This window comes from Oryzias latipes, chromosome 13, assembly GCF_053564925.1.
Source record: "Oryzias latipes strain Hd-rR chromosome 13, Olatipes_Hd-rR_3.1".
Lineage (NCBI taxonomy): Eukaryota > Metazoa > Chordata > Actinopteri > Beloniformes > Adrianichthyidae > Oryzias > Oryzias latipes.
This window is the reverse complement of record NC_136249.1, coordinates 16,556,914-16,577,583: the sequence shown is the minus strand read 5'-3', so window position 1 is coordinate 16,577,583 and position 20,670 is coordinate 16,556,914. Positions and strand designations below refer to the sequence as shown.

The 20,670-nt window shown below is 40.2% G+C and overlaps 3 protein-coding genes across 4 annotated transcripts; 1 reads left to right on the top strand and 2 right to left on the bottom strand.

Annotated features, from left to right (window-relative positions):
- Positions 1 to 908: 908 nt before the first annotated feature.
- Positions 909 to 9,773, bottom strand: poldip2 (polymerase (DNA-directed), delta interacting protein 2). Of its 2 annotated transcripts, none has more exons than XM_004075730.5 (11): positions 9,549 to 9,773; positions 6,954 to 7,035; positions 6,771 to 6,868; positions 6,585 to 6,684; positions 5,113 to 5,188; positions 4,814 to 4,921; positions 4,411 to 4,547; positions 4,226 to 4,252; positions 3,995 to 4,120; positions 2,021 to 2,100; positions 909 to 1,947 (listed from the first exon to the last, which is right to left on the bottom strand). In XM_004075730.5, exons 1-11 carry the CDS (start codon positions 9,731 to 9,733, stop codon positions 1,833 to 1,835), a joined length of 1,134 nt encoding a protein of 377 aa, XP_004075778.1. In that variant the 5' UTR covers positions 9,734 to 9,773; the 3' UTR covers positions 909 to 1,832. The 2 variants fall into 2 exon arrangements, with proteins under 2 accessions (XP_004075778.1, XP_011481050.1); XM_011482748.4 differs by having other exon boundaries at positions 6,954 to 7,029.
- On the top strand, positions 9,541 to 13,790 carry vma12 (vacuolar ATPase assembly factor VMA12). The gene is made up of 7 exons (XM_004075731.5): positions 9,541 to 9,682; positions 10,319 to 10,541; positions 12,029 to 12,102; positions 12,220 to 12,309; positions 12,395 to 12,437; positions 12,537 to 12,649; positions 13,499 to 13,790. Exons 2-7 carry the CDS (start codon positions 10,358 to 10,360, stop codon positions 13,592 to 13,594), a joined length of 600 nt encoding a protein of 199 aa, XP_004075779.1. The 5' UTR covers positions 9,541 to 9,682; positions 10,319 to 10,357; the 3' UTR covers positions 13,595 to 13,790.
- A 3,604-nt stretch (positions 13,791 to 17,394) lies between these two features.
- sebox (SEBOX homeobox) lies at positions 17,395 to 20,050 on the bottom strand. The gene is made up of 3 exons (XM_004075782.5): positions 19,790 to 20,050; positions 18,582 to 18,784; positions 17,395 to 18,263 (listed from the first exon to the last, which is right to left on the bottom strand). The coding sequence occupies exons 1-3, from the start codon at positions 20,040 to 20,042 to the stop codon at positions 17,562 to 17,564; spliced, it is 1,158 nt and encodes a 385-aa protein (XP_004075830.2). The 5' UTR covers positions 20,043 to 20,050; the 3' UTR covers positions 17,395 to 17,561.
- Positions 20,051 to 20,670: the final 620 nt, after the last annotated feature.

Sequence of the window (20,670 nt, the reverse complement as noted above, 5' to 3'; positions counted from 1 at the left end):
ATTAAAAGCCACAACATTTCCGCGTCTAGGATGAACAGTTAATGTTTGTTTGTATTGGTTCAGAAAATGAATTTTAACACAAGAATCATTCAGTTGCTTCTGCTGCACGTAAAGCTGCAGAAACAGGCAGGGACCGTCAACAAATTACACCAACACCAACTACATCCCACTCATTTCCATAAATGCAGACTCAATAAAACTGCAAAATTAATAGAAAAAGATTGTTTTCTATTAAGGTAAACCACAGCACTTTGATGACATCTTGTTTTTCGAAATAATTTCCCTTTTTTTTAAAAAAAATTTGCTTTACAGATTTTCTTGTTTCTTTAAGATTTGTTCTACGTTTGAGTTTTCTTTTAATTTCCCAAAATGTTTCCGATTTTTTTCGGTGACAGTACACGATAAGATACAATTTTTTGTTTTTCATGGTAATTTTGTTTTCACAAACCTTTAATTTACGACCAAAAATTAGTTAAGAAGTCAAACTGGGGAGTGAGGGGATTAAGGAAAAGTCAAAAAGTTCTGGACACATCCTGGCGTTTGGTCAGTTCTTATTTACTGATCAGCTTGTTTTTTTGCGCTTGTATTTTACAACAAAAGAAGCCTGAAAAAAATGTGTTTTGAAGAAAATTTGACAGATATCCCTTCTTGAAAAACACCTTTTCTTTTTAACTGAAAGCAATAGGTTTCCATTACAACCTACACATTTTCCTAAAAGTCGATCTGATCCACAAATACAATGAGATTAAGCTTGAGATTTCGTTTACTTTTGGGAAAAAGCTTCCTTAATATTTGACAACAGGGTCTGATAATCCAGAATGTGAATAAAATACTTTTCCACATAAAAGTTAAATACCAAAACAGCCCACTTTCTAAAGCTGACATGTAAAAACAAACAACCAAACAAATTGTTAAAAGGCATATTTATTTGCTCTACTTTTAATTACATCCTTATTTACAGTTTTCCAACAATCTTCAATTCTCCAGCTGAATTTAGAACTGTTGTATTTTGCTGGAGAAACGTTAGACTTCTTGAACGGTCACACAGTAAGCCACAGACATCCAACAAGTCCAGAACGAGCCAGGATGAGGTCTGGATCCTGTGGGAGCAGGAAGGATGTTGGCTAAAGCTTCGTCGCACCCTCATGAATGAATTTACTGTATTATTGTGCTACTTTAGTCACATTTTTTAAGCATATAAAGCTCAACAGCTCCCTGCTGTTGCAGAGGAAACACCATCATGTCGTACCCGTCTGCATCGGGTTTCCATTTCACAACAAGCCTGTGTGACGTTTCCTCTGCTTCATTGCTGGATCACATGATTTTTAATGGCTCTGCTGGGCCATGGAGGGCTGATGAACATCATGGCAGCAGAAAAGAGGTCCAGAAAGGTGGAGAAATTCACAAACCAAACAGAAAACGATAGTTTGGTAAAATGGAGAGATTATCCACAAATGAAGACAAAAACAGTTTGTCTGTTTGCACAAACCCCAGGTTAGCAGACCTGTTCAAAACAACCAGATCAATATTTTAGGCACTGCATGTCCAGACAAGCCCCATCAGCTTGGTGAGTTTTATTTTCCTCTCAGCTTTGGCGTGAACATCTCTTCAAACCTAATCCAGGCTTGAAAAGGAAAACTATCCTTTGGGGGAATTTGAACAAAACTAGATGAATTTGACCATCGCTGATTCTCTGGTGGTTTTCCAGATGTTCTTGTTTGACCTGACTGATACTGAATGCTCTGCATGAACACAGAGGAGGGGCGAGTCCAGATAGGAGGACGACCCAGCGCAGACACGGTGCCTGGGTCCTCAAAGGGGAGAAGCAGCTGTTAGAAAGTGTAGCCAGCAGGGGGCGCTTTGTCGTCTTTGTTGCTCTCAAGGGAGAAAGGAGGAATGCGGACGTCAAAGTGGGACCCGTCCGTTCTTTCAATGCGAAAGGTCCCCCTAAAGAAAGAAAACCAAAATGAGGAATTGACTGAAAACCATGACAACTTACAGTCTGGTTCTGCAGACTCACCACATGTGACCGCTGGGGGCTTGAAGGGACACATGGCTGCTATACTGGAAAGCTGGCTGCTCTTTAGACAACACTGGCTCCTTTGAGAACAAACAAACATTTACCACAAAAATTCAGACTTGGCTGATTATATCAGAAAGTATGAAGGTGGGACATACGTCATTGGTGTTCATTTATTATTAGTAGTAGTGTGGCGATACGGTTCGTATCACGATACACGTCACAGTACGACACATATCCCAAAAATGCAACAAAGACGATAGTGTTCCCCCGTATTAGTGCAGAATACGCTAATGCGGAGAACCACCCCCAACCCCAGCGGCCGAAGAACGTCCGTCACCAAACCGTACTATCAAAACATTTGATGCTTTTTAAAACATTTCTTAAATAACATTGGAATACTGCTCAACATTAGAGGTTTTTTTTGTTCAGAGCAATAGACTGTACTGTAGCGTACAGTCTGTGCTCGTCGTTCGTCTTTTATCAGTTAAGAGAGAGAGGTCCCACAGCCAGATTTGGGTGTGGGGCATGGCGCGTCAGTCCGGAAGGGAAACTAATTCTGACAGGGGAAACGTATCTTGGCACAACACGGGTTTCATCCATCATTCATCCATCTAGATCAGTTTATTTCAACCTTTTTTGAGCCACGGCACACTTTAACCTAGACAAGAATCCCACGCTCACTTCTCTGAGCTTCATTGTTTAGTTCACTTTTTCCACGGTCTGATACCGGATTCTGTGGAAAGCTACAGCGCTAAAGACGAGCTTTAGATGTTAGTTTTGTTGGAACTGAGAGACTTTATGAGCAGAATCAGAACAAGGAAGTAAAGACTTTAACCACTTCTGATTGGTCAGACTGATGACATGTGATTAAGCCTCCAAGAATGATTGGCGGAGACAGTTAAAGGGGCGGGACTTTTCCTAAAACAGTTATAGCTGCAGCTAAATCGCGGTACCGTCATTCTTATCAAAATGTCTTTAATAGAATCAAATAAACGCAAAGAAAAAAAAGTATTTTGTGATCTTTCATATTTGTAACTACTCTGTGTTTTATCAGGGCCCGTTTGGATGAACAATAAGCTGAAATCCTGGAGATGGGAAATGTTTTTAGATCAGTTAATGAGGGCCATTTCCCACGGCACACCTGACCATCTCCCACGGCACACTGGTTGAAAAACACTGCTGTAGAGGATAATTATTCTTTGTGGCCATGTTCCTCAGAGTTTCAGGATATTTTACGTCTGAGTCAGCTGATGCCATTTCTCCATGCAGGGGCACAAACTTCAGCCGGTAGTGATTCAGGAACTGGTAGAAGCAGCTCTTGGAGGCCGACAGGCTGGCGTGCTCTTCATCTCCGCTCCCCTCAGAAATTCGCGTAGCAACTCCTAATTGGACGCCAAAGTCTCATGCAAGCGTCTTGAGTTGTCTGAGTTTTTGTGATAAACCGGAGGAGTCACGTGACAGAAAAAAAAAAAAAAAATCAGCGAATGCGTGAAACAGCGAATATTGAAATGCGAATAAGCGGGGGAACACTGTATTTCATGATTTTTTTCAAGAGTATGCCTTTAAATAAACTTTGTCTGAATATTAATACCCCTTTAAGATGATCAAAACTAAACAAACTAAATTTATTTATTTATCAGAACATTAAGCTCTGTATCTCACAAGTCGCTTTTACCAAAGCAAATTCCATGAGCTTTTATTTTGGTAAACCATTAAATATATTTTCATCACTCAATGTTGTCTGAATTCTAAAAATATTTCAGTATAAAAAAAGAACCAAAATGGGCTTCAACCAAAAAGGTTTTATAAATATGGATAAAAAAAGGGCTATTTATTTCAAACACTGTTCATGAATTTAGCAAATGGCAGCTGGATTAAATGATTTACAATACCAGTATTGCCAAATGAAATAATCAACGTTTTTCTACATAGCCTAGTAATGTGTGTTTGTGTGTGTGAGTGTGCGCTGACCCTGCCGACCACGCCTCGTCCCCGAACCGTCTCCAGGGTTCCTGACAGGCTGAAGATCCTCCAGTGTCTCTCTCTCAACTGGACCACCTCATTTCCCAGGTTCTCCAGACGGATGCAGTAGCGCCACTGCAGTGACATCACACACATGCTTACACGCACGCACACACACACACAAACAAACACAGGGTTTTCAGCTGTGTTAACCTCCTGCTGTCACAGTCTGGTACTTACCCAGTACACGTGAGAGTTCTGAGCCTCCTGAAAACATCAAAAATGTTTGCATTAGTCAAGTTTACTTTCTGCAGAAACTTCTGCCTGTTAGAAGAGACTCGAGGAGCCAACAAGAACCAACAGCACCGCCGCTGATGAGGCTTGTGGTGCTGACAAGAGGAGTTTGTAACAAAGCTGTCCTGTACCCTCATTCCCATGTAGAAGGGGATGACTGTGACTCGGATGTTCTCTGTGGTCTCCCTGTGGACGTCCGACAGCTCCAGCCACGGGTGGTTCTTCTCCTGCCACGCCTTCAGGGTGTCTCTGGCAGTAAACGGAGGAGCTATGATGACCAGGAAAACACAAAACTGTCAAGCTTTTTACGATTCGCTGCGTTTCAAGCTGCTATATAGACACAGGAAACATCTCAAGTTTATGGTAACTGTGTTTGGTCTAAATGTTGGTTTTATAAAGTATAGGATCACTGTGAAAAAATCAGATATACAGTAAAAGCGACGGTTTGCTTAGGAGAAGGTTTTTTTCTTAAAGTCATAATCAGGATTTATACAGATTTACATGGATATTTGCAAATGACGGAGCAGCACTCACATTTAGTGGGGTTATACATGAGAAAGCGTTCAAAGAGCTCATGCTGGATGGGGATCTGCTCCGTGGAGTAATATGGTAGGATGTCTTCATGACTCACATAGTCCAGACCTGGAGGAGGATAAGCAGCGTGAGAACAACAGCAGAAGACAGAAGGTCCAACATCCATGACGCTGAATATCAGAGCACGGATGAAGATGACTTTTGCTGGAACAGACTCTGAATGTTGTTCTTTTTTTCTGATGAAACATCTCCACCGTCAGACCGCAGGAAGGAAACTACAGACTAGGGCGTCTCCGTACCTGGGATGGCGTAGAGCGCTCTGCTGTCGTCATGGTTGGCCAGAAATGTCACCGCCTCGGTCTGAGACCTCTGAGACTGACAACACACAACACTGAGTTACAGCCTGACAGCATGTGTGTGTGTGTGTGTGTTACTAAATACACAATTATTGCCATTTTGACACAAGTTTGAATAACAAATTACATTTATTGCTCATTTATTAGAATAATAAATAAATATATAATTCAGGTTGAATTAGAGATTAAATACTTTTGTTTGTCTAAGACTGATTTTAATGTTTGACTATACATTTCTCTCTTTTCCCCCTAAAACAATCAGTAATCTGTGTGTAAAACAACAGTCAGAACCACAGACGACCACAGATGCCATCCTCCACAAAAACCACCTCCACAGCATCTTTTATGTCTTCATGACAATGTAGACCAATCAAAGTCCATGGTAATGGCAACACTACGCAGTGGTCCTTCCCTTTGCATTGAGTCATTTGTCTGATGTGTCTCTGATGTTTTTCCTAATTCTTTTCATGATTTTAGAGGTTTAAGTACTATTCCTTAAGCTATGTTCACACCAAATGCGATTTGTGTGCCGGCGGTGTGCAGTTTCAACGTTGAGTCAATGTACAGACGCGATCAGCGGTCGATCACCGTGTTTTGAGCCTCAGGCTGCAGGGCGATTCACTAGCGGCATCGCGTTTTGGGCGAAAATCCTGTCGACACGATGTTTCCAGAGTTCAAAGATCTGAACTTTGGCTAAGAATCTGCGTCAACCAATCAGGAACTCAGCTTTGGCCCAGGACATGAGCAGAAAGTACAGTCCAAAAACCAACATGGATAGTTGCTGTTTGTTCTCCAAACTTGATATTTGTCTTACCTGAAAGAAACGAAAAAAATAAAGGTTCCTCTAATTTACTCTCTTTTTCCCCCTTCCTCTGACTAACGCGGAACAGATAGTGTAAAACTGGGTCACAGAGGCAGAAGTAACGCTGAAATCGCCGTCATTAGGACACAGCGGCTGCAGTAGATGCTGAACCTCGCCGTAATGGGAGAATCTCTGAACGACCTCATGAACCCAGACACGGAGACGTGATCATCAATGCTTTTGTAGAGCTCCTCAAAATAAATAAACCTGATCTCTCTACGTCATCTTCAATAACGTAGCAATGAGGCGAAGAAAACTTTTGACAGAAACTCCTCCCTCAGGTGACGGGAGCAGCAGATTTATGAACACGTCTGGACAAGCAGCAAATTTGACGCGTGCCCAAACAGCGAATGGAGGACGCAAATGTTCTGCACTGCGTTTGGTGTGAGTAGAGAAGACAATCATCTCAAACATCGTGCTCAACAGCACGATGTTTGAGGATTAAAACACCTGAAATCCAACTGATGGACAAGAATCCGAAACATTTAGACAAAAAAACTAAAGATAAAGATGGGACTTTAAGAGATTTCAGAAGGTGAAAGTCCTCCCTTACGATGTGAGGGCAGTCTCTGGTGTCAATCAGAACTTGGTAGTAAGTGTGAGTCTTCCCCTTCACCTCCTTGGAGCCGTGGGTTCCTGGAGGCTCAGGTTTGCTGTAGACAAAGAAAAGGGGGGAAAAAAAGATGATAATTGTCCAAAACAGAAGGAGAAAAGATTTTTTAATGGAAAAAATGGCTACCTGTCCGAGATGGGAGGGGTGACGTCTCTGTCGTAAAGACGAGCGTGCCAAGGAAACAACACGATCCCTCTGTAGCCAAACACGCTGTGGAGGAACAGCTGTGGGAACAGACGGGTCACACCAATATTACAAGCGCCAACGCCACAGCAACAGACAAAAGCATCCCTCCTGGGGAGGTCTTACCTGTCCAGTTTCATATTTTCCATGCTGCTTCACGGCTTCAAACACCCCGACCGTCTCCAAAATCTTCCCTTCAGGCCTGTTCCTGACAAAAACAGTCTCCATGACACAACCGTCTGAACAGGTCATCAGGATCAGACCAGCTGGTCACTAATGAAGGAAGTCTACTCGTAAAAATGTTAAGAAGCACCGACACCGTCCGATCACCTGACGTCTGCTTAAGGCGCCATAATGCTGACAAACACATTTACATGCCACCACTGCCCAAGGCTGGCTATTGTGTTCTCCAGCTTTTACCTGGGCAGGTATATAGTGTGAAAAAACGCTGACAGAACGCTGGGGATGGTGAGTCTTTCGTTTTGTAAAAGAGAAACGTCAACTCTTAGCTGTTACAGCTACAGGCTCCTAACAAACCATTTCTGCTGAAGACAGAAAGTTTTGGAGTAGAGTTGCAATCAACTCCAAAATGAGACTTTATTAAGGAGCTTTGGAATGCAAGAGTGGAACTAAATACAGAAACAGATATGAAAAAGAACTCTGATTTAGCGGTGATGATACACTACTTATAGTTCATTGTGAGTAAAGAACTGATCTCATTCTGCAATCTAAAAGCTGTAAAGCTGTATCATCAATGCATAGATGCATAAACATTTTGGTTGGTTAAAACTTCCCACAGAGACTAAATAGCTGACATTAAGAAAGATCTGGCCCATGATATGAGCAGAGTCAATTACCTATACGAAAGCCCATTGAGTCGACTGTTGTTGTGAATTTGGGCCATACAAATAAGATTGAATTGAATCTGTAAGAGCGCTCCTTCCTGCAGCGAGGTGTTAGGCGTTCCATCACATCAGGGTTTCAGCTAAACTCTAGCCTCTACACTGGGCTGTGAAATGTCACTGTAGCCAAAGACAAACATACGTCCAAATTTAGCCAGAAGGTTCCAGACTAGAACCTCACAGTTCAGTGATTTCAAAAAAAATCTCCAGCAGTACTGTTCGTCCTCAAATTCTGAGCTCAACCTGAAGCCACTGAACCGGTTTTGGTTGGCCTAAAGCCTCGATATCAGATAAGCCCCTGAATATGAAACGCACATGCAGGAAACCGTGTATAAGACATGACAAAAAGCAATGTAATGCTCAACAATCTGCAGAAAATTAAATTCAATGTTGCCCCCATGCATCTGTTAGGCTTGTGTTTGATTTCTGCTCCATTAGCTAAACTGATCTATACATTTGCTGCTGGCTCATGTACTTTCTTTGAAATACAGATGGTTAAAAGTAATTATCAGGTTAAAAGACCCCCTCCGATCATGTTTTGATCCATTTCCTTTTATGTTTTTAAGTTTTTCCAGTGGTATTTTTGTTGGCATTATTTGATTATGCCTTTTTTAGCCAAAACCACAAAACCAAAAAAAAAAAAAAACTGTCATTTTCTAGGACAGTCCATTAGAAATAAATGGTGTTTAGTGAGGTTTCCCTCATTTCCCATGATCCCTTTGTTAACAGACTCTCCTGCCAGCTTACAGCCCCTCATTACGCCAACCTAACATTACTGGTGCTAACAAAAATGACGGGAAATATTTGGGCTATTCATCCGTACAAGTTTTGAGCCAGATACTATCTCTGGAGAAGAAAAAGACCACATTATGGATCCATTTGTCTGCCAGTGGATGCATCAGAATGGAGTGGAGCAGAAAGCTGGGGGCCTATCGACTGAAGATCGTCTCCAAAAACTACAAGCTTTTTGGAACTGCTTATTTTTTCGTCTGCACCCAATTCAAAATGATTTGAATTTTTATACAAGTATTCCATCGTGAAAAATGAAACGAGAACATGATAAAAAACCCCAATTTTCATTGCAGTGGGTCTGTAATGAACCTCATCCTGAAATGTTTTTAGGAAAGCAAAGCAGTTCCTGAGGCGAAATGTTTACTTTATAAAGTTGACTTCATTTCCTATGACAGAAATAAAACTGCAGAATTTCCCTCTCCATGATCTACAGTGAAATAGGTCAAAGGTCAACCTTCCCAGTAACTGGATATGATTTTCCATTTTTATCACAGTCAATGGACATAATCTGAGAGAACAAACAAAAGAAAAATGTTAAAGGATTAAGAAAACAAAAACAAAACAGGTGTAGTATTCATGTGTTAGCAGTGTGAGTCTAAACGCAGAACAAACCAAAACTGCGTGGAACTTGTTCGGTCCGTGGGCACGTCATTGGTTGAACTCTCAATTATACCCTCGTGATATACCACGGTCAAACGAATAAAACCTCGGAACCATGAGCAGAAAAGTTCTCCTTCTCGTGGCTGCAGATCCATGTTATCTAACATGCTAGGATTTGACTCAACAGGTCAAAAGGGTTGCTGCTAAAGCTAGTTACCATCCCGCGAGCCTTCAAGTTCTGCTGCACGAGACACCAATAAAGGAAGAACCGAGGAAAGCAGCACTTTCGTTTCAGTGTCGTGTCTAATGCAGCTATTTTAGCTGGATCATAGCTGGGCTTGTGATGCTAGCTCTAGCGGCTCACCTAGCTTAAATCTTCGGCGTGTTACTAGCCGTGACGGAGGAGGACACGGACGGCGGCTCTTACCGTGACGACATGAACCGTCTCTGCTGACCGCTGGCGAACGAACCACAGACGTGACATGTTTGCTGCGGTTTGTAAACGTCAAACCTACTAGAAGCTTCCGCGAAACTCAGTATTCTGTGCGTGTGCTTTCTGCTGTAAGTACTGACGCTGCTTAGCACAGCTCTGCGTAACGCACAGGCCGCCATCTTTCCATCAGTCACGCATTATGCTCTTCCACACAAGTATAGACAATGCTGCGTTCAGGATATGCTCGGAAAGTAGGAAGATAGCTAAAACAAAACATCAGTGCAGATTCAAATACTCCTTTAGCACATTAATACGGTAGTTAAAGGGAAACAAATCATTTTGACATTTCATAACACCAAAAGGGACATTCATATTAACGTGATTAAAACAGAGCAAAATTTAACTAAAAAGAAGCAGGATTTTCCACGAGGTCTTGAAGGCACCACCTGGTCACGTGTAATGTCACGTTGACATTTCAATCGAATATTAGACAATTTGTTATATTAAAATGATCAGTTATTCGTTACGTTTTTAGAACAATCTTTGGGGTGTCCTTAAAAATAAGAAAGGTGGCTTCAAATTTAACGTCTCAAAAACAGATCGAACTTCCGCTAGATCTGGTCACATGACCCGACGTGTCATTCTGTCACAAGATAAACAATATGGCGCTGTCCTTTTTTCAATATTCCAAACATCATCAGTAATATCTACATTTTAATGGTGACATGGCTAACCTGTGATCAAATTGACCTGTATCTTGATAGCGGGCTCGCCAACAGCCAGTCTGGTGGATCATCTTCATCATGGCGTCTTCCTTTGTCGTCGGAGATCATTTCAGAAACAAGGTGACGCAGTTACTGGAAAGAGGGGACACATCTCTGCCACAAGCTCTGAGAGAAAACCTAGAGGAGCTTCTGAAAAGATCACAGCCAACCACGCTGACCTTCAGCACCGCCAGAAAATTGAAGAAACACCTGGAGGAAAATGGTAACAAGCCAGAAGATCATGGTGATGTTTCAATTCTGCAGATGAGCTGTGTTGTTGGGGATCACGAGGGAGAGGACCCCCCTCCATAATCCAGAGTAAAATATTCTTCATGTGATTAAATCAAATTACAGAGTCCTTGATTTGAATGTTTGGATTGAAAAATGTTAACAATTCAGTTTTCAAAATAGAACCAAGATTATTCAAATATAAAGTAAAACACTGTAGGAGAACACAGGTGCTGATTTGGACCAAACAGGAGTGTCTGTACACAGACCGTACACTGATCCTGAAGGCCCCGTAAAAACTCTGTAAAGGTCATGTGAAGGTCATGTGAAGACCTTGTTTAGATCCCATGAAGGGGTCAGGTGTGAGCCAGCGTTTAAAACGAGTCCACTCATATTATGGCAGATATAATGGACCACCTTTGGCCACAAACAGGCTTTGCTTGGATGACGTTGGAGGGGCAGACACTTTGATTTTGAGTGACAGGAATATTTAGATAAGAAATAAACATAGAGACCGAGTCAAATGTGGGTCAAGGATTCATTATTACCAGGATATCCCATAATAACCCCCTTTTAAAGGATTATTTACTGTTATAAATAGTCAACTTAATCACAAATTAACAGTTAATAACACATGAAATTATCAGTAGAAGTAGAGATTTAAAGAATAATCACAATGATGACCCCATTATGCTTCAATCTGTTTTCTCAAAAAGCAGTTTCTCTGACAGTAAACTATGTTTTATGTTTTTAGTTTTCTTCCTGACCATATTTTTACTAATTTTTAGAAAAAGCTTGTTTTTTATGTTAAAAACTGTTTTAAGACTTTTAAAGCAAGTAACAAAAAAAAACAAATTCACTGAAGTCTTGACAATTCCGCACAATCCAATCAGAGGACGATTTATTATCAACGTTTCCATCTAAAATCAAGTTAGGCTAATTAATAAAAGCTGTTTTCATGTTGATGGTGATTTAAACTGAGTAAAAGTGGAACTTTCTTTGATAAAATGAAGAATTCCTGCATAAAAAACAAACCAAACAATTTTCTGCCTGATTGAAACACAATAAACTTATTTTAAAGGAAAATTCATCATAAATCTCATCATTTCATTATCAAGTGAATTGGAATAATTGATTTCATCTATTCCTATCATCCATTTTTAAAGTGAAAAGTCATCTTTTGGAGAGGCAATTAACTTCAAGTTGCCCCCATGCCTGCTTCAGGATGTGAATATGATGTGAATGTGACTAAATCTCTTTGTTTTCTAAAACCATAACCCATTTGAAGGAGAAAAGTGCAGAAAGATGTGTGTTTGTATGAGTAATAAGTAGTTATTGAGATTAAAATCCCAAAGAAACAGTTTACCATCCACTTCTATTGTATAGCTACATGATAATATAGTAAAGTCACAAAGAAAGTTTTTTTTTTTTTTTTTACCACATGGCAGGAATAAGTCATTTGACTTCTTTGTTCTTTTACAGGAAATCCTTTCTATCTGCACGAGTTCCTGGAGGACAGCTCCCTTTACCTGCCCGAGGTCGTCAGGCCTCCCCGGGTCAGTTCAGTCTTTTATTTTTAGCCCCAGCATCTTTATCTTTTACCTAAACAATCAGTTCAATAAAAGCCTGAAATCCATCATCTGCTCATGATCAGGACTTCTCTCTGCTTCCAGAATCCTGAGCTGGTCGCTCGCCTGGAGAGGATCAAAGCAAAGCTAGCAAATAAAGAATACGACAGGATGACGCACAACGTGAACGCTCAGGTGCATTTGGGATTTTCACATGAAAACACTTCTTTTTTTAGTGTAAAAGCAGCTGAGGGTAACAAAATGTGTTTTTCTTCGTTAGGAAATTAGCAGAAATGGAGCATTTGCAGATTTTGGAAGAGAAGGTTTGAGTGCAACAAAGCTGCAAAATATTTTTTTGTTTTCTTGGCTTCTATTGAGTTGATTTGTGTCTTTTGTTTGTGTGTCTGTTCTCCTTATCACAGTGCGATCAGTCAAAGCAGTGATGGTGACTGTTTTCAACTTCCTGGTGACTGTAGTTGCTGCCTTCGCCTGTTCCTACATGGGGAGTCAGTATTTGTTCACAGAAACAGCAGCGGTAGGACGACCTCCATCATTTTTTTCCACATACCCTTCAGAGCAGAAAATGTTGTCCTGTAAGAACGGTTTTAAATCCACCAAAAACTTCAAATCCCAGAGCCCCACCCCTTCACATTTGGTATAATTGAAAAGCCCCAAATGTCCTCTGTAGATACCAAGGGCAGATCATTCAGTAGTGTGCAGTGGTTGGAAGATTTTCAGGTTAGAAATGTCCTCTACAGAGGACACATTTGTATTGCTGGTAGTCAGGAGGATGTCTGTATTTAGAATATCAAACATGCAATAACATCATAGTAATGCAGTGTTTGCTGCTGAGGTTTATTGCCAACAGTTTAACACCTCTAGAAGTTTTCCCCCTCGACTAAATGTGTTTCCACTGCCCCCGCCGGCCACCAGAAGGCCCCGACCCCAAACCTCTAAACCACCGCAGATAGACAAGGAGCAGCAACTCTTGGCATTTTTTGATGATTATATAACCCATCAATGTCTGGAAAGCACATTGCAGCAGGATTTTTAAAAAAGCAATGTCAATATTTTCTAGGTCATTTTGGTGACCATCTTGGTTTCCAAATATGGCAATTTTTGATCATCTTTATTCCTAGTTTTCTTAAAGTCCCATTAGAAGCCAGTGAATGTTGTTTTTCAGTAATTTTTGCAACCAATGCTTGTTATACCTCTGGGTAATGTCTGTCAATGACAGCAAACCCAAATATTAAATAAGCTAAAATCATGTGAAGCTCTTATATACCTGATAATTATATGTACATGTTTAGTACATAAAACTGGTCTTTCCAATGTTTCTGTGTTGAGGTGACCTGATCCGTTTTCTCTCCCGTCTGTGTTGCAGCGCGTCATTTCAGCTGTGATTGCTGCTTCTGTCGTCGGGCTCGCGGAGCTTTATGTTCTGGTGCGGACCATGGAAGGAGAACTCGGGGAACCATAACTTTCCAGAAAACATTTCTATTGTTTTTGTTATCCCTGTCTGATGAACTGATGGACTCATTTTACCTTAATAAGAACAAAGTTTATTTACATAATCAGTGGATGCATTTGTTTCTTTTTCTTTTTATTTAACTGTCAGATATTCTCTTAAGGTTAATAAACAAATACACTGTTTCAATAAAGAGTTTGTTCCTTAAGCTCCTGTTCCTGTTTGTTCCTGATGTTCCTACTATCATTTCTGATCCTGCTTTTCTGTTTTCATATTTGTTCCTGATGTTTCTGCTCTTGTGTTTTTTCCTGATATTCCAGATCTCATGCTTGTTCCTAAAATGTTCCTGTTCTATTGTTTGTTTCTGAGATTTCTGCTCTTGTCCTCTTTCCTGTTGTTTCTGCTCCTTTTTGTTCTGAAAATATTCCTGCTCTTGTGTTTGCTCCTGAAGTTCCTCCTCTTGCTTTTTTCCCGATGTTCCTGATGTTCCCATCGTGGTGTTTCCTGATGTTCTTGCTGTTCTACATTCCTTACAGGCAGGTCTTAAGTATTTCTCGTCATATGCTGTGGCGTTTAATCTCTTCCTCTAATCTTCTGCTGAGTTTAGATTATGATTACAGGATCTCCACACACACTGCATTTAAACTTGAGGTATTGTTTTACATTCCCTGTAGTAACACCTTTAAATCCTAGGTGGCAGTAGAGGTTCTCTTCTGCTGCCGCTTCATGTACCAAAAGTACACTTTAACATTGGGAGTTGGGTCATCTAGACCCACTAGACAGTGCTCTGAATCTTTTCTCTTCAATGATTTGTGATCTTCACTGGTGTCCATGGATCACATGAAATCTTTCCACCTATATCCACATTTGTCATTGTAGGAATAACACGTCAATGTAAGGGTGGGGTCATCTAAGATAGCACAAGGGTTAAAGTGACTCTTTGGATGGGAACAGTTAGCAGAAAAACAGAAACAACGATCCGATGAACGAGTGTAAAACAAAAATGCATGTTAAGGTGGACTGATCATGGTTGGTGCGTTTAGCTATCTGCTAAGAATTGTCTGGGGAGGACTGAAAATGGATCACTGCAGTCCTCTGGATTCAGTTCTTCAGGGCAGCTGGACTCTGACGGTCCACCTAGAGAACATTGTCTCCAGTTCTAACAGCTGATGATCGGCTCCCTCAGATTTAACATTTTTACATTCCCTTAAAGAGAATTCAGTTGTTCTTATCAATACTTTCATGGAGGGAGTTGTCATGGTGTGATCTTCTGCTCCAGATGTGAATCCTGTTTCTGCTGGACAGACATGAGGATGTTTGGTCCTGTTTACTGTATGCAGTAAATTATGGAGATAACAAAAGATGAATGTCTGTGGAAAGAGATTTTCTTGCTTAGAGTAATAACTCAATGTGTCTTCTTTTCAAACCAATCATGTAGAACACAGATTCCTCTGATCCCTGCTTCTGATGGAGCTGATGTTTCCATTCACCGCGCTGTCCCGCCCGTGTCCGCTCCTGCTATATTAGGGGAGGATTAAAAGATGGAGCCACATCTGGAGTACACAAAAAAATAAAGTATTTCCCAAAGATCTGAGATTTGACACCCGGATTAGAGCTTTATTGAAAGATTATTTGGTATTAAAGATGATTATGATATGCAGAGATTCCTATCCAGCACAGTCAGCTTTCCTGTCTGTTCTGTTTGTCTCTGTATTTTACCTCTCATGTAATATTTTAAAACTTAAATCCAGGCCGAATGACAAAGCCTGTAAGCTGATGGAACCTGAGCTCCAGCTTTAATTTGGTTCTTATTTTCTTTTTCATTCCCTGTCTCTAAACCTTCTGATGCTTACAGCAAAGAAAGATATAAAACCCTGTTTTTACTCAGAAAACAATTATTTCAGTCATGGTATCTCACTACATGTAATCGTTTTTTATCTGCATATTTTGAAAAATAATACTCAAAGGGGTTTGGGAATCAAACAGGCCTCACAGTTCATCGAACAGCAGCAAAACATGAGAAAGAGAAACCAACCTTTGATCTGACTTTCATTTTTGCATTTTCTTACTGCTGTTTTAGAGCAAATCAGGAAAACATTTTTGTAATCTGTAATTAAACAGGATTATGAGTAGTCACAGTGTTTAAAACATGGCCAATACAGTTCAAATCCCCCAAACTTTAAAAGTTTAAAATGTGATTATTTCTGTTTTACCATCTTTTCTTTAGTCTTTTATATCATCACTAAGTTAAAAGACTTCCAGGATTTCCCCCTAAGCGGAATGCATCTAATTGTGGGGTTGGCGCAAATGTAGATGTTTTGAAATCCAGACTTGGAGAGTCATTCTCTTCATTTAAAGAATCTCAGCAGACTCAGATGAAGATTCTTCTTTATGACCAGAAACTGAATGTGTTGTTAGAACTTAGCAACAGCAGATCAGTAGAAAATTCCCATCTAACCCTTGTGCTATCTTAGATGACCCCACCCTTACATTGACGTGTTCTCCCTACCATGACAAAGGTGGATAAAGATGGAAGGATTTCATGTAATCCATGGACACCAGTGAAGATCACAAATCATTGAAGAAAAAAGGTTCAGAGCACTGTCTAGTGGGTCTAGATGACCCAACTCCCAATGATAAAGTACCTAGGATAGCACAAGGGCTAAAAAGCTTCTTTAGCTACTTCATGTATTAACCCATGTATTAACCCTTAACCCTTATTTAACCCTTAATTAATGTAAGGGTGGGGTCATCTAAGATAGCACAAGGGTTAAAGTGTCTGCTTTTTATGTCTTTATGGTCAGGTCATCTGTTTTGTCATCCTAAAGGTAATTTTTCCCATCAATCGTGGTATTTTGGGTTTACACGATCAGTTACTGAAAAAAATGCTTGTTAACCAAAAACAAATGTAAAACCTTTAATGTCTTTATTGCAGGACTTCTACATTTCTCAGTATATATAACACACTAAACAAACTGCACTTATTTCCTATAACCAATAACTCGTATGTCTATCGATGGTGATAGATTTACTGTAGCATTGATGGGGTTTGTTAAAGTTTTTACTTTATAATGTCTAAATGATGATCTGCTTTATTCTTCAATGAACATGAATTTTGATTTTAGCATTTAGGAGTTCTGTGTTTAGGAGTGTTGGAGACTGACTGTGAAATTCTGGAACAGCCGTGTGTTTGAAAGGAGAGAAAATAATATTTTAGTTTAAAAAAATTCGAAGATTCTTCATTTAGTGACTAAATTACTGTTTTATTTTAACTTTAATCTACTTTAAGTTTTTGAAGATCAATATTTTTTACTTAATTCTGAAAAATATCTAAAAACAAACTTTCTTCCTGAGTGTGATCAGGTGCAGACTCCAGTTTTCCAGAATAAAAAACTCCTTCACCATTCCTAAAGCTCCCACTGGGAACTCAAAATTTCTTCTCCCTTTTACCTTCTTTAACAGCATTTGCTCATCAGTCTGATCAGAACCCTCCTTTGTGGATCCAGCTGCCAGTTTGGGTTTGAAAAGTTGACTCACTCTGGACCTCAGGAAGTTGAACGTCACTCATTTCCAGCTCAGGTGGATTTTTGCTGTGTGTAATCTGTTGTTCTTAGTCAATTCTTAATTTATGAAGGATTTACTGTTGTACATTACATACATTTAACATAATGAGAAGTTTAATTTCCTTCATTGAACACATTTGTCACTAAATGTAAGTTACACTGAATGATTATTAAAGGAGATTGATGGATTTCTGTGGAAACTAAACAGTTTAAAACAAATAAATAAAAAATCCAAACAGGAAAGAAGAATTAATGTCACCACTTTATTCCTGAAACCCCACAAAAATCCCTCCTTTATTTATTTATTAATTTTATTTTTTGGTCAAAGTCAAAAACACAGAAAACTCAGGAGAAAAAACTGACATCACAGGAGACAAAATTCCATAAAAAAGCAGTCTTTCTGTTAGATTCCGGTGTCAGAATTCCAGGAAATTTGTAACAATGGCTGCATTGTAGATCAGATCTGAGATGTATCCCATGGAAGTCTGAGGTCCCATCTGAGGATGGGCATGATGGTGGTGTTGGTGGCTGCGGTGGCCTTGTCCTGGAGTTACCTCCCAGTACACCGAGTGGGGGTGGGAGGGGACGACCTGATCCACGTAGCCGTGATCTCGACCTCCTGGGCCGGAGCCGTTCCTGGCCTGGTGGTTCCCAGAGGGAGCGACGCTTTGAGGCTTAAAGCTTGTGAAAGCCTGATAGGAACGGGAGGGGACAGGGTAAGGGGGCGGCCTGCTCCCCGCCTCAGGGAAGGGGCCAGGGAGGAATCCCGACAGAGTTGCCCCCATGTGCTGCTGCCTCGGTTGCTCCTCCTCCCAAAGACGAGGCTCAGGCGGTTTGGAGGAGCTGCGAGGAGCCTGCTGGAGGAAGGACGATGCTCCCGCTGAGGACACCTGGTTGCTGTAGATTTGGATCCAGTCGGAGTAAATCGGTGACACGTCCTCACACGAGTGGTTCGGTTCTTGTCTAAATAACTCTGCCAGACTGGTTGCTGCTGGATAGGTGGAGGTCCCAGGTCCATGAGAAGGTTCTGCAAAACTTCTGCCTCCCAGAACGGGTTTGGTGGATTTGGGAAGTCTTCCAGTTTTGATGCCTCTAGCTCTTCTGTTCTGGAACCAAACCTGACAGGAATGGTAGGATATGCATAAAACCTCATGGATATGCAGTGTAAGGGAACTGGACCTAAAATATAAACATTTTAGACATTTTTCAGTCTAAATTGACATCAGAAATAATCAATCTGAAAACTATGGTGAGCAATCTTCCAAAACAGATATAGAGCAACATTTATATTATCGGACAAAACAGATTTGTCTTAAACCAAAAGTCCTGGTTTGTTGATTGCTCTAAAACGTGTTTCTATGGAGCTTTTGTCACAGTAAATGACGTTTTCATTAAATCACATACAGCCGACTGTTGTCTGTGATTGACCGCCGTACCTGGATCTTGCTCTCAGGCAGGTGTGTGTGAGCGGCCAGCCTCTCCCTGAGGGTGATGTCCGGGTACGGGGTCACGGCAAAGGCTTGCTCCAGCTCAGACAGCTGGGCGCGGCTGAAGATGGTCCTTTTTCGTTTCCTGTGTCCCTCCATCACAGCCGAGCTCCTCTCAGGCTCTGGAGAAGACACAGCCTCACCGCCAGGCGCTTGATCAGACAATCGAGGAAGGAGACCATCAATATTTCCATGAATAAACAGACAGACAGGCAAAGATGAAGGTTTCATTTAATCCTAATTAACCATTGGTATCATATTTTATATACTAATTTCTGAGAACCCTATCTCATCTCAAATGTTTTGCTAATTTTCCAAACTTAATGGGGAGAAAAACTCGTCTATTGTTATTTATTTTTTAAATGACTACTTGTATTGAAATAATTCAACATTTATTGATAATTCTTTTTAAAGAAAATCTTTATAATAGTTAAACCATGTTAGAACTGTATGGATCAAATTTGCAACAGTGGTAAACAGGATGTTTGTTTTTTTCCTGAACATTTATGTCAATATTGTTGCCTCTCAATCCAACATTGTTTGGAATGAAAACTGACCAAATCACCCAACGAATCATAGTTGATACTATCTATGGCTCATTAAAAAAACTGATATTGCAAACCTTTTAGTGGATTTCATAAAAGAGTTTAAAAAAGCATCTTCATTAAAAAATAAATATGGAATTTTCTGTCAATTCTTTGATGCATTGGGCCTTACAGAGTTTTATCTGTAAAATAGACTTCCACGTTGTATAGAAGATAACTTTTGTCACCCTTTACTATACAAACAGCCTTTTGAATCCACTAGGTGTAATTATAAATATTAAAATCACATGTTTTTTTTACCGGAAGGTGCCGTTTTTGTGCTGTAACTCCAGTTATTCGAAGAAAAATCTTTTTTTAATTTCAGGTTAAACGGTAGATAATGAGGCAGCAAAGTACAAAAAGCCCCAAAAATGTTTATTTATCATCTTTGTTTGTATCTAAAAAGATGAAAAAATAAATTTAGTTTCATTTATCTAAAGCAATGCAATTTCTTCACCAACATGTGTTTGTTGTTATTGTCATATATAAATAAAGGTTTATTGAAGTAAAATTGTTTGAAATGACGTCGCTGTCCGGTGAAAACACCGGACTTTCCTCTTCAGGTAAACTCACCTCTGCGGGGCTCCGGCGGTCCAAAGAACAGCCTCATGTCCACCAGCCCGTTCCTGTTGTTCTGGTTCTTCCTCAGTACCGGGGACTCCGAGTCCACGAACAGAGCCATGAGTCCACGCGCGCACTGACACGTGCATCCGCCGCGCGGCCTCGACCACTGACAGCTGATGAGGAGCAGCCCGCGCGAAACCTTCTTATGGAACCCCCTCCCAGCAAATTCAGGTGATAGACGCCTCCCCTGATCTCTAACCATCAGCTGCAGGCTCTATCTGGATTCTCTAGATCTAGATGTAGAGAATCATTCCAATTAGATGTAAACGTTTTGTATTTTTTCCCCGTAAATGTTTTATTTTTTCCATTATTCCAAGTCAGGAACATTTTTAACAAGATCAATATTTCTACATATGACTACCAGTAAATTTTCAACACATACACTATAGAAGCCTTCTGAATATTATATTAAAGTTTGTTAATAAAATATTCGATATTTGCCCATTAATCAGATGTCCCCTGTTGTAACAAAACCATTACAACCTGAAAAAATAAATAAAATGAATCTATACGTTTTTGTTCATTTAAATCCTGAAATGAATTTAAAAGATGAAAACACTACTCGCTTTCATTATAAAAAATTGTTCCATTAAGAACTGCAATAGAAAAACAGGTTAGGATTTTAGCTTAAAATTGCTGCTGCTTCATGTACTGAGAGAGCAAAGACTATGCTTCAAGTTCAGAATTTAAAAAAGTTTTAGAATTTCTAAAAAAAACCTTGTTTTTCTTTTGCGAGTCACAGTTTTCTATCTTTTTACGCCATTGAGTCCCTGACTTTGACCAAATGAATTTTACAAAATAAATGCCAAGAAAGGGGGAACTGACCCGCA

Excerpts from the sequence above, each read along its gene's own strand:
- poldip2 (XM_004075730.5), bottom strand. The coding sequence starts at position 9,733 with ATGGCGGCCTGTGCGTTACGCAGAGCTGTGCTAAGCAGCGTCAGTACT. Across the intron at positions 6,869-6,953 it reads GAAAATATGAAACTGGACAG|CTGTTCCTCCACAGCGTGTT; the intron begins GTAAGACCTCCC and ends CTGTTCCCACAG. Across the intron at positions 6,685-6,770 it reads ACCCCTCCCATCTCGGACAG|CAAACCTGAGCCTCCAGGAA; the intron begins GTAGCCATTTTT and ends CTTTGTCTACAG.
- vma12 (XM_004075731.5), top strand. The coding sequence starts at position 10,358 with ATGGCGTCTTCCTTTGTCGTCGGAGATCATTTCAGAAACAAGGTGACG. Across the intron at positions 12,103-12,219 it reads AGGTCGTCAGGCCTCCCCGG|AATCCTGAGCTGGTCGCTCG; the intron begins GTCAGTTCAGTC and ends CTCTGCTTCCAG. Across the intron at positions 12,438-12,536 it reads TGCAGATTTTGGAAGAGAAG|TGCGATCAGTCAAAGCAGTG; the intron begins GTTTGAGTGCAA and ends TCCTTATCACAG.
- sebox (XM_004075782.5), bottom strand. The coding sequence starts at position 20,042 with ATGGTTAGAGATCAGGGGAGGCGTCTATCACCTGAATTTGCTGGGAGG. Across the intron at positions 18,785-19,789 it reads ACCGCCGGAGCCCCGCAGAG|CGCCTGGCGGTGAGGCTGTG; the intron begins GTGAGTTTACCT and ends TGTCTGATCAAG. Across the intron at positions 18,264-18,581 it reads TGCCTGAGAGCAAGATCCAG|GTTTGGTTCCAGAACAGAAG; the intron begins GTACGGCGGTCA and ends CATTCCTGTCAG.